Source organism: Telmatherina bonti (assembly GCF_933228915.1).
Source record: "Telmatherina bonti genome assembly, chromosome: 10".
Classification (NCBI taxonomy): domain Eukaryota; kingdom Metazoa; phylum Chordata; class Actinopteri; order Atheriniformes; family Telmatherinidae; genus Telmatherina; species Telmatherina bonti.
This window is the reverse complement of record NC_136628.1, coordinates 35,258,034-35,275,355: the sequence shown is the minus strand read 5'-3', so window position 1 is coordinate 35,275,355 and position 17,322 is coordinate 35,258,034. Positions and strand designations below refer to the sequence as shown.

At 39.5% G+C, this 17,322-nt stretch overlaps 1 protein-coding gene across 1 annotated transcript in view; it reads left to right on the top strand.

Moving 5' to 3' along the window:
* Positions 1 to 17,322, top strand: part of dlg2 (discs, large homolog 2) — a gene marked incomplete at both ends in the record, with an annotated part of 86,874 nt that overhangs the window by 25,484 nt on the left and 44,068 nt on the right. The window contains 3 exons of the mRNA XM_079247105.1: positions 15,020 to 15,073; positions 15,910 to 15,960; positions 16,322 to 16,446. Of these exons, the coding sequence (XP_079103231.1) occupies positions 15,020 to 15,073; positions 15,910 to 15,960; positions 16,322 to 16,446 (230 nt within the window). The remainder of the gene's footprint in view (positions 1 to 15,019; positions 15,074 to 15,909; positions 15,961 to 16,321; positions 16,447 to 17,322) is intronic.

Genomic DNA, 17,322 nt, shown 5'->3' with positions numbered 1-17,322 from the left:
AGGTTGGTAGGTGGTATTTCACACCCCTGAAAGCCAATTTCCAAAGACGTAGTGTTTTACTACAATAAAGTAACACGAAACTTCCTTGATGTGATAAAGTACTAAAAATATTTGCTGTGAGTCTAAATAGGACAGAAGTCTGCATGGTGTTTTAATGTTTGCAGATTGAAATTTTTTTTTTCTTTTGCACAACGTGAATGTTTTGGAGGTGAACATTAAGTATAAGGTACAGTCTGTTTTTGTTAAAGAAACAAAAAACTGATAAAATTAGATTAAAATGTCTGTTTCGGCTCAGGAAAAATATGGCAGGCTTCAGAATTAGTGATATCGGCAAACATTTGCTGCTTTTCCATTCCACTTTTTTGCTAAACAAAAGTAACATTTTTATGTCATGATTTTCAGATGTTTCCGTTGAACGGTGTTTAGTGCATAATTGTACGAGATTTTAGAAGAAAAGGGGCTTATGCTAGGTACACAGGTAGCCTTGCTTCAGGGTTTTTCACCCACGATAGAATTTTTTTTTTTTTTTTAACTTTTTGAAGCCTTTCTCTCTGTTCTCTCTCGAATTCCTTGTAAAACTCTATATTTTGCTGTTGTTTGATATTGGGTTGAAATTTTTCTCTTTAATTACCTCCTCCATAGAGGTTAGGTTTTACCTAAAGTTTATCTGGTTGTCTGTTTTTTTGTGTTCAAATAACTCAAAAAGTTATGGAAAGATTTTCATGAAATCTTCAGTTGTTGGAAATGTGAAAAGGAAGAACTGATTTAACTTTGGTGGTGATCCGTATCACCATTTGGATCCAAGAACTTATTAAAGGCCTTGGCAGAGTTTTGGGCTGTCCGAAAAAAAAAAAAAAAAGATTTTTATCTATACAAACTGAACCATATTTAGTTGAAATGACCGGTCATGTGACTCACTGCGCCACGTTTAGTGGTATGTAAATGTGAAAAAGTGTTTCATTATGCTTTTGTGATATTCTTCTATGTCGACACGCCTTAAAAAGTGTGAAACCTTGTTTTTATTTCCAGGTTTTTGCGATATTTAAGTTTTGCGCAGTTCTAGCGTGACTGAATCATTATTTTCTTGCGTCAGTGTTCAACCCTGTTCAGCAGTCTGTTCTCTTCCATCATTCCTGCACATGTACAATATAGAGTTCTCTCCATCTTTTTATAATAGCCAGACCTTTGGCTGCAGAGCTACAGTCTGTAATTATTAGCATACCTCCGTCTTTGTTAGTACGCTCTTCATCTGTCATTGCTGAGCATCATTGAAGGAAGTTTTCTTTCACAGCTGTTGTTTGTTCCCTTTTAAGTTAATGAAACATGTTCAGAGGGCACAATCCTTGTTGTGACATTTCCACCATCTGGAGGCCTTTGGCTCCTTCCTTTGGTCTTTTGTCACAGTTGAACACACCCCCTCCTTGCTTTTGTTCCTGAGGTCTGGCTCACCAGTAATTACAGCATCAATCCTGCTGATTATATTGTGGCCATGTACAGAACTGTGCTGAAGTCTGAAGACATCCTTCATTTTATATATCCCCAGGAAAATGGGAAACGGATTCAGTGATTTAGTGAAACGTCCAAATATCACAAATAAATACAGTAAATGCAGCAAAAAAAAAAACGATTTTTTAAAAAAAAAACAAATCTTTGTCCAATGAAAAATGTTTAAAGGCCTTCAGAGAGGCTGTGGAACAATGACTCAGGAACATTTTAAAGCATAACAGCAAAGTCTGCTTGGAGCAAAGTGGAAGAAAGGAGGCCTTGGTGAAGGTTTTTTATTATTGTAGCAGTGCTGCATGTAATCTATTAACCTTGTGGTGTTTGACTTGGTCAGATCCTTATGAACAAAATGCAATATGAGCCTTCTCAGCTGATGGTTGTGGGCGTAGCATGTTTCTGTTTGTGAAGGACAGCTTCTGTTGCAGTTAAAATCCAAGCAGGTCTGAGGATGAACAAGTCAGCAAGCCAGAAATCCTTGCATTTCACATCGTTATGCTTTTCCATTGCGTTATCCTGACGTGTTTTGTATTTTTTATTTAAATGTGTTTTATTTAATATGTATATTGCTGTTTTTATGCTGAGTGCCAAAAAAAAGTTTGTTTCCGTGGTGATGCAATGACAATTAACTTCCTTTTTAACACACCTAACCTCATGAATGGACCAAGCTAACTTTAGCCTTGAGTTAGCAGTCCATTTGTACCTGAAGTCATGAGGAAAACTTTAAGCCTCCTGTTAGATTTTTCTCAGGCCGATTGTCGTGTTACATTGTGTGTACACGATATGCTTACAGGACTTGTTTAAGTTACCTGGATATCAGTGTGGTGATTGATGAACGACACTTTTTTCCACCTTGTTTGTGTCTCCATCACCCTCTACAATGCGTCTATCTCATGGTTTATATTGAAAGCATGTCCACGGATCATTTTTTCATTTCTGACCACATAGCTCCTTTGTTTACGTTGCTGCCACGGTTCATCAATGAACTGATGAACAGGTGTGTTTAGCAGACTGTGCAGGTGGTGGACGGGATCAAACAAGGACAGGATGCTGCAGCGTTGCTTTTGGCGATTACATGCACAATATTGCAATTCACTTTATTTATCCGTTAGGAACTTCATTTGCAAAGTAGACAGTGCATTAAAACATTAAAATGTGCATACATAACACGTCCATTTATACTGTTTGTCACAATAAAAAACAATAAATAATTTAAGTAAAATTAAGAGTCACACCATCCAAATCAGCTATTTAACAAGCAGATAGATGTTGGGACGAAACCAGAGGATGATCTCTTTCTCCTCAGTGAAAGCTACCTTTACCTGCGTCCCGAAGGTAACAGTATGTAGTAATAAGCACAAATGTCCTGCATTTTGAACCTCAGAAAGACCACCAACAAACATTTCTGTCCAATCTAGTCTCGTCACGGAAAACTTACAAACATCTGATTGTGTCTTAGTCATCAAAGAGGGACGTCAACAAAACAATTATGCAATTGTTGACAAAAACAACACTGCTCTGCAGATGAATAAAGTATTCTTAACTTCATTTTCCTTCCGCCCACATGAGTAACAACTAATAACAGGATTCTGCAGAATTAAATCATAGTTTTGCATTCTGAGTGAATGCAGCCGCAAAGACTCATGAGAGTTCATGTTGTTGATTTAATTGTCAGAAATCCAAAAGGTGTTTGCTAAATGACAGTATTCACTGTTTATGTTGTATTATTAGGTTCTGGTTTATGTCCCTATGACTCTTTGGGGACGTGCAGCGGATGAGATTTCTTCCTACTAGTGACATCACCCTTAAGAAAATAAAGGTATTCTTGCAGAGCTTGTATGCTATGTGCCGTCCAGTACTTAATACTTTCAGGAAATAACAGTTGTACCTCAAAATGTAAAAACAATGTAAATGTAAAAACAGAAAATACTTGAAGACAGCAGTAGATTAATCTAATGTGCAATAAAGGACAAATTATTCACCTTTGTGTGTTTACTGAAACGAGGATAAGTTCGGCCATAAAAACCAGGGAATCCTATTTGAATCTTTCTTCTGTTTCCTGAAACAGCCCTCGGGACCCAAACTTTACCAAAGCTGAAACAAAACAAAATACAAGAATGAAGCAGCAGCATTTTTCTTTTTCTTTTTTTTTTTTTAAATTAATAATTTAATATGAATAAAACTGATTCCACCTAGTTAGAACAATACACTCTATTCAAGATCGAGATGAACTATGTGTCTATTGAAGGAAATTTGTCTTGGACATGAATGGTGACTCTTCTGCATGTATTGACACATGCACATAATGTACATTAGATACACAACCCAACAAACAAAAAACTTGGAAATATAGGTTCAACAAACAATAACAATTCCATAGAAGTTTAGAAATCAAGCTTGTGTCTTGAAACAAAAAGAACAACATCTTAAAACAACAATTAAGAAGTACACCCATAAATAAATAAGTTTGATTGCAAAGGGATCAGACAAATACAGAGTACCATGAAGTCTGCATGTGTCCTGCAGTACTCGGGTCAGTCAGTATTTAAGTCCTTCAGGTTAAGTAATGTCAGTTTAGTGGAGGATTTTATCACATCCATTAGCCTGGAGCTGTAAAACACAAGTTGTAAACACCCTTCCTGGAAGGCACTCTCTTTACACATCAACACAGCTAAACACGCATAATCAATTGATCATGCGGGTAAAAAATAGATTAAGAGAATTGAATGCGTTTGAATAACCAATTTTCTCCAACGCAACACAGTCACTTACTGAGACTGTAGTCACTCAAACTATATCTTACAATGCAGTTACTTCTGAAGTTTTAGAAATATTACGTAACATCCTGAAGGCAGGTCGAGTGGAAGAGAAAGTCACAGAACTTTAGATGATGCCAATGAGGACACAGTTTTCAATTCAAGCATGTGTCCGTTAAACCACAGAAAGCTTCTTGGAGAGCCAAGGCCAACATAACAAATGCAACACATAAAAGGGACGACTTGTCCAACCACACAAGGACACCAAATTCTGTTCTACTCTACAGTCATTTAGCAGAAGCTTTTATTCAAAGCTTCTTACATACACACTCATACCACGGCAGGCACATTGGGGAGCAACTTAGGGTTCAGTGTCTTGCCCAAGAACACTTCGGCACATACTCAGGGGAAGCCTGGAAGGAAACACCCAACTTCCCAGTTGCAAGCCGACTGCTCTTCCTCCTGAGCTACAGCCGCCCAAATGGCAGCTCTCTCCCTACAAGGTCAATCTGGAAAAGAAAAGGTAATAAACTTTTTTGATTAGGGTTAACCCAACAAAACGCTAACCAACAGACTCAACCAAAAACATTGCTAACACAAAACAAACATGGTGAGAGAGCAAAAGTGGCCAAAAGGTCCAGATGTGCTGATCCAGAGTTCTTTTACCACAACCGGCCACTTATTGACTGGAATAGGCCACAACTTTAAGTTAATCAGAATAGATTACTAACCACACACAACCACATTCCCATGTAGGATCCATGAAGGAGTACTAGTAGTAGTAGTAGTACTAGATAACTATCTGATCTTAAATATATGTCTGTCTGACTTGTTTCGATGGATCGTCATCCTTTACGTACGTTTCTGGAGCGATTCTTATCCAGAGAAACTGCTTTTCACAACTTGTATCTCATTATACACCAGCAACTGGTGATAGTTACCAGCCAATCAGAAATACCACCAGCCAAGTGTTCATCATGGTGTAATAATCTATATAATAAAAGCCACTGAATAGATTAAAACAGACATGTTGGATTTAATTTACATCCTTCTTGAAACGCTAAACAACAACAATCTGAATATTCTTTTTTCCACTCCTCACGGTACAGTCATGATCTTTTTTTATTTCGGAAATAATCATTTGGAATTAAATAATTACAAATAACAGTTTTCCCCTGCGGGTTTACATGCAAATTATAATTCTTAATGAAGGTTTCCATGGAAACGCGTCTGTACTTAATTTCGCTTTAGATCGGTGGGTTGGGATGGGTTCTGATTGGACAGTGGGAAGACTGGATGTACTGACGTCTGCCAAAAATAAACAAAGTTGACTTCCTGTTTCTTGGAAAACTACATGATAAGTGCCGGTTTCACCGTTATTTTGTTTATCATTTTGAAGCACCACCTCGACACGAGCATACTACTTTACGTTTTTTTCAACAGTTTTGAGAACGAGATTGAAGATAAACTACCAAAGATGGAATATGTGCGTCATCAGGATGAGTTGGGGTAACAAGAACGTAGCATGGCGACAGAAATGACCTTTGAGCAGAATTAACATTTCCATGGCAGAGGAATTAAAGCTGGGGTAGCTAATGTTGGGGAGCAAGATGTGAAAGTGGCGCCCTGTCTTGGCTCCTCCCCTCTCTGGTTTTGCTCCATGCTAACCAAGGCTTTTTTTTTTTTTTATAAAATATGAACAACTCCATTTGGGTCGGAACGTTTGGATTGATCAGAGTTTTTACAGATTTACAGTAAACTGAGGGGTCTAACTACATTTCTTATTGTTCATGATTACAGATGTATAGACTACTATCAGGAGGAGGAACCACTTCACCCAGATGACCTTCCCCACCTTTAATCAGTTAGGATTCAAAACACAAATAAACCAGCGACTTTTTAATTTGGAATTGGGCGTTTACATGGACTTTTTTGTCAATTTAAAGCAGATTTAACTTTTATTAGCAATAAAAGAGGGATTAAAACTGTCGTGTAATTGTGACTGCTGATTCATCACAGAAGCACGAGAGAACGAGTAGAAAAGAAAACGATAAACAATAAAGGGACAGTGCTGAGTATTGGGTTTTAAGCAGGAGGCTGAAATGATGCTGCGGCTTGTGTGAACTGCCAGCTCTTGTCTTTGGAAAGGAACCTGAACCAGAGGTTAACTCAATTTATCCAGTGTATTCACTTACTGTCCTTGAAATAAAACCGTACAAAACACAATAAAACCCATGTGGGCGGGATGCAGCCTTCTCTCTTCATTGAAAGCTGAGTCAACACAGTCTGCCCAGCGACATAAAGTTGTAACGTATTTTATAAGTTTCAGCTTTGAAAAGTGTTACTCTATGATTCCCGTCTTCAGCTGATCCTGGACACAGCCTCATAATCTCCAAGTTTCTATGTTTGTTTACATTGAACTTATTCCATAATTGAGGTTTCCTTGTTCCAGAATAAAAACCTCAACCTGCTTGTGATGGAGACAGCTGTGCAGAAACAATTTTATATTTTTAAGAGGTGTAATAAGTAATGGTTGTTTGTTCATCTATGGCTCAGCATGAACAAGGCTCTCCTCTCATTTCAGCGGTTCTTATCCACTCTGACCCTTTAGGTCAGCCAGCCAGAGATGACCCGTGTAAGTCTGCATAAGCTGGAAGTCAGATTATGCTGCATCATTAGCTGAGTGAAGAGAAAGGAGAGCGAGCACAACAGAAAGCTACTTTATCCAGTCCCTCAAACAGGATGTTTGTTCAGTAAGAGAGCTAAAATAAAAAAAAAAAGAACCTTATGGTTCGATGCACAATACTGGCCGATATCCAGGATGCCGATACTTAAATGACATCGATATTTCCACCCACATTTATTTGTAAGGCCACAAAGCAAGTTGAGTCAACATGATTTTTTTTTCTTCAAGCTGTCTTGTCCAGCATCACAACATACCGTACAGCAATCTGTGTGCCATATTTTTGCCAGACAGATTTGCTCTCTCAAGGGAGACATGTCATGTTTGTGGCTGTCCTTGATATTCTGAATATTTGTATTATTATTTTACTGGAATTATCATCTGGCTTGAAATGGCAGCGCTGGACCTGACAGGGGAAAAGAAAAAGAGAAAATGAAAAGAAAATGAGAGAAAAGAAAAACACTACGACAGTGTTACAGTACAACAAGATATTCATTCATTCATTCATTTTCTGAATCGCTTAATTCAATTCAGGGTCGTGGGGGAGCTGGAGCCTATCCCAGCTGGCTTTGGGCGACATGTAGGGTACACCCTGGACAGCACGCCAGTCCATCGCAGTACAACAAGATATATGAAGTGGAATAATAACAATATGCAAAAGAATCGGCATGGTTTTTATCTTGCTCAGACTGTTTGGTGTTGTTGGTTTGCAGGTGATAAAATACTGTAGGAATACTGGAGCTGTGTTTCTCAGCGACAGGTTTTCCACATATCCTGCACATTGCACTCTTTTCACTGCAGTCCATCTTGTCAAAACCAAACCAGTCAGGAGGTGAAGTATTTTCCTCGAGCTGGAATGACCTCACATAGCTAACCTATGTTGCTGGGAGGCTTGTAAGAAATTGTGTGATCATTTAGCCCCATTACAGCTCATTTAAACACTCAATAATGTCAGTTTGCTCATCATTCAAACAACAGTGACAGTCAATCTTAATGTTCATTGAACCTGATTCACACAAACAGATTGTAAATACCATGTAGTTACAAATGCTTCATATTTGCAGCTTTTTCTTGGTTTTAATGGATTTTTTTTTTTGTTTTTTTTTGTTTTTTTGTATTTGCCAGAAGCTAAAAGCTTTCCATTCTCTCTCCCTTCTGTAGTATTTTCTGTGCTCTTTTGTCTACCTCCTTCTTTCTATTCATGTTGTGCTTCTCTTTGATTATTGCTTTTCTGATGCCCCGATGGAAAAGCAGCCATTTGGTGTGTGGGAAACATCATTTTCATAATGGACCATGCACTATAGCGGCCAAGTGGGTTTTTAAGAGCGACCCTGCCAAGCTTGTGGTGTGTGTGTGTGTGTGTGTGTGCACCAGGGTTTTCTGTTTGACTCTTGACTTTTGTTTTCAAGTCTTTCAGCGTGTCTCTTCAGAGCTATGTGCAATTTTCATGTGCTACCGACCCTCATTGGTGTGTATCAGACTGGTAATCAGGGTCATCCAGCAGGTTCTAATCCCGACAATCAGAAAGCTGAAACAATGTGAGAGGTGGTGCAAACCAAGATGAACAAGCAAATGAGAAGAAATGATAAAACACTGGTACATGATGAAGAATAGGGAGCTCTTGAAATTTCTGTATGTGGTCTGGAGCCCAGATAAATGCAGGGGTTGTGTCTGCCAACAAATCCATTTGAATACGGCTTCCATGACAGGTTGGGTGATGGGAGCAGGTGTTTCGCTGTGAGAAAGGGAAAAAGCTGAAAGGGAAGGAGAAAGAGGAGGAGGAGTGTTTGTGTATGTGGCGTTCCACAAGGTTCTGGTCTCGGACCAATTCTGTTTTTATTTACATGCTTCCTTTAGGTAACGTCATCTAAAAAATGTAAATTTCCAGTGTTATGCTGATCATACCCAGCTTCATTTGTCAATCAAACCTGAGGAAAGTAATCACTTGCCTGAACCACAGACTTCTCTCTGTGACATTAATACCGAGGTGAGCTCATCATTTCGTTGGACAGCATCATGTTTGACGACAACAGTTAGAAATGTTGAGGTTATCTTTTTTTTTCCCCCTCATGTTGAACAACTTTTTATCATTGAATGAATCATGACAAGATCTGTAATATTTTATCCCGAAGTTATGCTGAAAACTTCAATGATTAATATAGCCATTGCCATTTTAGCCGATTTTCCCAAAACTTCCTGAAATTTCAGTCACCTGATCCAGATTCCAGCAGCCAAAGTGAAAGTGTTGTAAAGGCCAGCCATGTTTGATCATATATATATATATATATATATATATATATATATATATATATATATATATATATATATATATATATATCCTACATATATATATATATATATCCTATACATATATATATATATATATATCCTATACATATATATCCTCTATATATATATATATATATATATATATCCTATACATATATATATATATATATATATATATCCTCTATATATATATATATATATATATATCGTATACAGGCGGCTGAAATGGGTTTCTTCCGCAGGGTGGCCGGGCTCACATGTACAAACATAAACGGGCTCACCCTTAGAGATAGGGTGAGGAGCATCCGGGAGGGGCTCAGAGTAGAGCCGCTGCTCCTCCGCATCGAGAGGAACCAGTTGAGGTGGCTCGGGCATCTGGTCAGGATGCCTCCTGGACCTCCCTGGTGAGGTGTTCCAGGCACGTCCCTCTGGGAGGAGACCCCGGGGAAGACCCAGGACACGCTGGAGGGATTATATCTCTCGGCTGGCCTGGGAACGCCTTGGGATCCCCCCGCAGAGTTGGCAAATGTGGCTGGGGAGAGGGAAGTCTGGGCTTCCCTGCTTAGGCTGCTGCCCCCGTGACCCGACCCCGGATAAGTGGCAGAAGATGGGTGGATGGATGGATGGATGGATGGATATATCCTCTCCTCACTGGCCTCCTATAACATTTAGAGTTGAATACGAAATCCTGCTCATTACCAACTATGCCTTTAACAGTTTAGTTACCATCAGCGACAATAAAATCTTTGTTTCCCAGAGTTTTGGGAGATTCCAGAAATTTCATGTACCAGAATGGAGGTCATAACCTTTAGTTTGCAGGTTTATAAAATGAAACTGCCACCAGAAAAATATGTTAAAACCAAAAACTGATCTATTTGAAACTTTTCTGTTTATTCTTATTTGTAGTCCAGTTTTCATATATATATATATATATATTTACGATTTACTTTTTTGTTCATTCTAAATTCATCATTTTAACTGTTCCCATCCTAAGCAGGCACTGATGGGTGGATGATGATTTAAAAAAGGAATAACTCCCCTTTTAACAGGAAGTAAAACCACCAGCCGAACCAGAACTAAGTAGGACTGTCAGCTGGCTCAAGCAGTTTAGATACCTGCTGAGAAAGAACAAGAGATCACATACAACAGCATGTACGCTGTTGTTGTCATGAATATGTATTTCATGGAGAAACATGGAAATTAAAGAGTGAAGAGAGGAAAAAATGAGGGGGGTGCATCATGGGATTTTCCCAAGCAGCTTGGGCCTATGTCAATATAACGAAAGGTTAAAGGTCAGCAAGTCAGACATGACTAAACTGTGAACTTTAATCATAAGGGTAAAGAGGATGCCTGCTTTCAGAACCCAGACTGGAAGCTGGTACCGCCGCCGCCTTCTACTTTTTTCATTCATTTGTTGCTTGTAATTGTTTCGGTTCTTTCCTCTTTTTTCAAATCCTGTCTTCTGTTCTTTTTTTTATCTCTGTAAAACACTTTGACTTGATCTTTTGTGCATGATAATGAGATGTATTTAAATAAAGTATACTTAAGATGAAGCAAGTTCATCTCGACTGGGCTCTACTGAGATTACAGGTCAGAGGGACCTTAATGGAAGAACTTTGAGTTGATCATCTTGTAGTTTCTGGATTTTATGCTCATTCATGTTTGTTATTGACACTTGAAACTCTTTCTCTTTTCCTGACGTGATCCATTGATTTGTCTCTAATCTAGTTTTGGCTGTCTGACAGCAACATCTCCCCCCGGGCATTAATTACATCCCCATGTGATTTATATCGGAGGGCTTCGACACCCAGCACTCTCCCCTGCCTAATCCAATCAGATTAGGCAGGCCAGTTTGTGGCCAGCTACTGCAGCTCTCACCCAATCAGATATATTGAGCATGCTTACAAGAGTTTCTCCTTTTAACCCCCCTTCCCCTGGAGCAAAATCACCCATCTGTCCTCCACAGCCCTGCTACATACATTGTTTTAAAGTTCTCCTGTTTGCTGGAAGAATGGACCAAAACGTAGCCGTAAAGAGGGCTAAAACACCCGGCGCAGAGCTTCAAATCACTCCAAACTCCTGCTCATGGATAAGGGGTTGATTTTTAAAAGAACATAAGCTGATAAAGCTGATGGAAGGATTATTTTACTACAGCAAATGTAGGAATTTACTGAACTGTTTTTTTAGTGGGGCGTCTTTACTGTCGCAGGAAGCCTGATTGTTAGAAGAGCCGTTGGGCATGGTTGGTGAACTCTAAACCAGTTTTATCATGAGCTTTATAAGAAGGCAGCGATGGGAAAGTATGATGAACAAGTCGTTCTTGAGTTGTCGTCTTCTTGGAGGAAGTGCACCAAACCTTCTGTCCCCTTCATGCTCTGATGGATTTTTGTCCCTCAAGAAGGGACTATCCATGGACATCCTGCAGAGTTTTTCCGTGGATCTGGTGAGCATAAGGACGGGGCATTTAAGCCCGATGAAATGGCCCTCACCAGCTACTGTCTGCAAGTGGAAACAGACTCTGATGGGGAAACTGAAGAAGAGAAACTTTGGTACTCAGGATCAGTCACAGGTTGGAAAGCTTGCATGGGGTGAAGGACTGGAAATTTCAGTTCCTTCCATTTTAATGTTTTTATAGTGCTTTTCTTTCCTGCTCATTAGACATATAAAACTACAGACTGTCCTAAGATGGATTTTCCTTTCTTTTTTTAATTTTAAACCATTGAGACCAGCTAAATGCAGAAATGATTAAAACAAATACTGCAGGCTCCTTGCTCACATAGAATCCATTACTTAGCAGATATTTCTCATTAGAGTTTCCATGTTAAGTTAATGGAGTTGGTGACTGGTGATTTTTCACTTTTAGTGTTTACTAATAGTTTATATCTTGGACTTTGACATGAAAAGAATTTAAATGGATCACTATCTGACTGTTTATGTTTCTACTACAGCCAAACCTGTACAGTCCTATAAATACCTAGATGTGGTGATCGAGCAGCGTTTTTTTCTGGAAAGAATACATTAAAATCATCTACAAAAGACATAACAAAACATATATTCTTCCAATGCTTTCTTCCAAGTCCTTCTGCTATTTTATTCATCTGTTGTCATGTCTGTTACAGTACTGCAATATTACTACTGCACTGCAAAAGTGCTTGTAGTTCTGTAAGATTATACCTCTTACCACCTGGACAAAGATTCAGGCTTCAATTATCACTGGCACCACTGTCACATTCATTTACAACATCTTAATAATTACTTCCTTGGTATATTTCAGGCTTCTTGTTGCATGGATTGCTTCATTTATCACTGCTGCCTTCTTCGGTTCCTTAATGGCCACCTTAATGTCCAGTTGGTCCGCCATCACTAGTTTATTAGTCTTGAAATAGATGTCTCACAGGATCTTATCACCATAGTTCCTCCTTAGATAACATCTCCCATCTTGATGTAAATGGTAAAACCCTGAAGTCAACGTAATTTAGGTGTTCCTGTACATTTACTCAGGATACGCTGCTGTTATGGTGGTTTTAGACCTCACTGCAATCACAGATACAGTTGACCACCAGACATTTTGGTGAGTTTTGAGGAGTATGTTGGCATCAGAAGCATTGTTTTTGGATTGGTTTTTCTCCAGCATGTGTGATGTGGGGTTTTTTTTTGTGTGTTCATCCAGTAGGACGCCCACTTCTCATGCCATTGATTGATCTTTAAAAAGCATGACCTTTCCTACAGATTTGTGTACCTTTAAAACTCCATTAATCCATTTTCTGCCGCTTATCTGGGGTCGGGTCACGGGGCCAGGAGTCCAAGAAGGGAAGCCCAGACTTTCCTCTCCCCAGCCACATTTCCCAACTCTGTTGGGGGGATCCCGAGGCGTTCCCAGGCCAGCCGAGAGATATAATCCTGGGTCTTCACTTGGGTCTCCTCCCAGAGGGACGTGCCCAGAACACCTCACCAGGGAGATGTCCAGGGGGCATCCTGACCAGATGCCCCATCCACCTCAACTGGTTCCTCTTGATGCAGAGCCCCACCCGGATGACCGAGTTCCTCACCCTATCTCTAAGGGAGAGCCCGGCCACCCTGCGGAGGAAACTCATTTCAGCTGCCTGTGTACGAGATCTCGTTCTTTCGGTCTTGACCAACAGCTCATGACCATAGGTGAGGGTAGGAACGTAGATCGACTGGTAAATTGAGAGTTCAGCCCGAAAGGGTTTAATGGGCCCCACCTCCCGTGGGCTCATCATCTGCAGGAGGAGCCGTAGGGGTCGGGTGCAATGTGAGCTGGGCAGCAGCAAGAGGCAGAGACCCTGACGGTCTGATTCTCGGCTGCAGAAACCGGCTCTAGGGACGTGGAATGTCACCTTTAAAACTAAACAGCCATTTCCGATGTTGCCTGTATTATTGTGACCCTTTTTAATTTCAGACTTTAGTATGTTTAGTAAATTCAAGCAGTTAGCATAGTACTATTCGCATGTTTTTTTTCTGCTGATCTTTTACAGTCAACTTCACAATAAATAAATAACCTGATGTGATTATTGGTAATACCAGAACCTCGTGAACGCTTCGTAGTGACAGAAGTGAGTTTGGGTTTGGAGGGCTCGGGTTCAAGACCCTAAAGTGAACCACTCTGGGCCCTTTAGGAAGATTGTTCACACTCAAACTGCAGGGTGCTAAAACATTACAGAGGCAAACGGCAAACAAATGGGTAAAATGAAGAGCATAATTTCCCAATTTGGATTAATAAAGTAAAAATGTAAAATAATTTTTTTAATTTAAACATGAGCTAGAGAAAAGTCAAGCCTACCTTCCAAGTAAAAATTTAAAGCCCATTTATGCTCCCTTACGTACGTAACCAAGAACGTTTGTTTCATATGTCACTGCACTCATACGTTCATGCATCTATTACGTTGCCATAGTTTTTAAGTCATCTCGTCCACTATTGGGCAGTGCTGAGCCTAGCGTTCACTTCCACACCGGTTAGTAGCAGTGGTGCACTGCTATAAAGTTATGTACAACTATCCAAAAACACCAGAAAAAGAAGTTGAGGAGAACTGGTAAAATTCTTCTGTGTCTTCTTTTGGTTCTTTTTTTATTTGGCAGTATCTGCATTGTTTTTCCTGTTCCTCTTCTTCTCTGGTTCGGTGCTTTCACTGGTTTTATTCCAGCTATACAACTCTAAACTGCCCCCGCCATTTCTGGTGGAATTACTTCTTTTTTTGCGTTAAGGGAGGGATAGCTAAACCCCTTGAGAACGAGCCAAATTACCTGCAAACTGTCCATCCGGCTGCGTATTCATCTCCTGCATCGAGTATCAATGAACCTTTATAAATAGTCGTCCATTCGCTCGTTATGTCCTCGCCAGATAATTGTCAGTCACTAAGCCAGGGTTCAGACCAGCCACGTCTTTGTCGCTTACAGCATAGCACAGCTGCTGTCTTATTGACGACACGGTCATATCAGCACTATGCTTCTGTTCACGACTTCCTGATGGTTTGAGGATTCATCAGTTGAAGCTTTTACTTGTTGTGTTGCTGTAAAAGCTTAGTCATACTTGTTAAACCAACATGATCCAGTTAGCTGTGAGGTGTTCAGCCCAGCTCCTCTTACACTTCCTATATTTCAGACTGAAATCTTGCAGTGACTCTTTGGTGGCTGCTTCTACACTGGAACATGTGTCCAGACATCCCAATGTAAAACTCCCTTTTTGAACTGATTTGTTAATGCAGTTAAGCTTGAAGCAGGACAATGAATCCTAAAGCACGAAATGTGAACATTTCTGTTCTGTCTCTTACAGGCCAGCCCCGCTCCAATCATTGTCAACACAGAAACTTTGGAGTCACTTCCTTTTGTAAGTCTATTTCTTATATTTTTTTTAATTACAGGCTTAAAACTTTCAGTTTTAGTAGTAGCTACATTTTGTAAGTTGTTATAGTCATTAATCCTCTTTGTTATTGAAACAAGTGTAGATTTTTCATACTTGTTGTTATAAATGTACTTTTTATGCTTGATTCAAACTTCATGTTACAGTAATTATCTCCGCTAAGGAGGTTATGTTTTACCTGCCGTTTATCTGTTTGTCTGTTTGTGTTCAAGATAACTCAAAATGTTATGTACAGATTTTCATGAAATTTTCAGGAGTTGTTGTAAATAAGAAAAGGAAGAACTTATTTAATTTGGATGGTGATCCGGATCACCGTTTGAATCCAGGAACTTTTTTAAGGCCTTGGCGGAGGTTTGCACTTTCTGAGTGCCATCCTAAAACCTAACCTAATACTAGAAAACACTTGGAGAGAGCAAAGCTCTGCCAATGGCCAATGGCCCTACCTCACAATGTTTAGGAATCTTTAAAAAAAAATTCCCATATTCTTCCTTTTCACATTTCCAACAACTCCTGAAAATTTCATGAAAATCCGCCCGTAACTTTTTGAGTTATTTAAAGGATCCCTTAACATTGTGGGCGGAGGTTTGTGCTCTCCAAGTGCTTTTCTAGTATTTACTGATGTTGCCACTCTCTTTAAATGTCTTCCTTCAGTTGAGGCTTTTCACTTGTCTTTAGTGTAGAGCCCCCATTTGCATCCATCATACATGAACATAAGTTATCAGTATTACCGGAATTCCTTCTTATTTTTGCTAAATTAAATTTTTTTAAAAAATGATCAGCTTAATTTTTTTTTTTTCTCAAAGGTCAATGGCACAGAAATCGAATATGAGTTTGAGGAAATCACTCTTGAACGGGTGAGTATCTCCGGTCGCACAGCTGTCTTTAATCTTCGAAAAATGTAAAGGAGCCAATGAAAAAAGATATTGATACGTAATATTTTAAGTGTTTATCTGATCAGACTGCGTACAGTTCATCTGCTACCATCTAAATTTGACCTTTTTTTGTATTTTTACCATCTAGAACAGCATTATTATTTATGTTGGCTGCCCCCTAGTGACAAAATTCAAGATTATACACTGGTGTTGATTTTATCAAGAAACCGTTTGCATTCAGCTTAAGTTACAACGGCAGCCACCATGTTTGTTGATCTTTAAGAGGAACTACAGCCCCTTCTCACATCTGATTTCTGGTGTTTTTCACTGTTTTTGGCCACAGGGGAACTCTGGTTTGGGCTTTAGTATCGCTGGAGGGACCGATAACCCACACATCGGTGATGACCCCGGCATCTTCATCACCAAGATAATCCCTGGAGGAGCCGCGGCAGAAGATGGGCGCCTGAGGTCAGTCATTCATCCTTCATTTGCTTATTTCGTGACTATAACTGTATTCCCCATGACGTACCGCTCAGCTGTTTGTTTTGTTGTGTTTGTCTCCTGGTAGTTCACCATTAGGATGAAACATGTACAAACATAAACGGAAATTTAGCATGAAAACAGTTAAAAGTCAGGATGTAATTTTAGCAGCTTCATTCTTCAGCTCAGCCTGGATGTTGAGTTGAAAACCTTTTCATGCCTGAATCTGTGAATAGGTCAGCGTAAAGTGGGTTAAGAAGTCAACGTCCAAAGAAGCGCTGTCAGAAAGCCTGGAAAGGTCGGTTTAGAAAGCTACAAGTCCAGCTACTTGGAAGCAGAATCTGTAGAAATGAGGAAAATGCTCACAGCTGGATATTTGGCCTTTAGCAGCTTTCATGTTTTCATTTTCTTCATTTTTTTTCTCCATCCTGCAGATTTGTGTCTTTTTTTTATAAGCGCAGTCAACAACTACATTAGATTATCTTTATCAGAAACAATGAAGCACACAGTAGTCAGCATCACTATTTCCCTCAACATTACTCTCAATGAGGCGTTTATAAAGACAAAGAATGAGAGATAATCTTTGTCCTGAGCCAAAATCATGTTCAGAAAATATGACTTTCATCTTTCTGATAATGTTGCCACTCGTGGCTGTTTTTATAGCATTAGCTAGGTCAGGATTTTCTGGAAAGTGCTGCTTTCTGTGGTAGTTTGTCCCAAAAAGCGACGCACATCTCAGCCCGTCTCCTCAGAAGTGGAAAATCATAGATTTAGTGCATTCAGGCCTGAGGCTTTGTTTTAAAAAGCCTTCTGAAAAGCAGAAGGGGTTTTTTTTTTTTTTGGGAGGAAAACCGTCCATTAAAA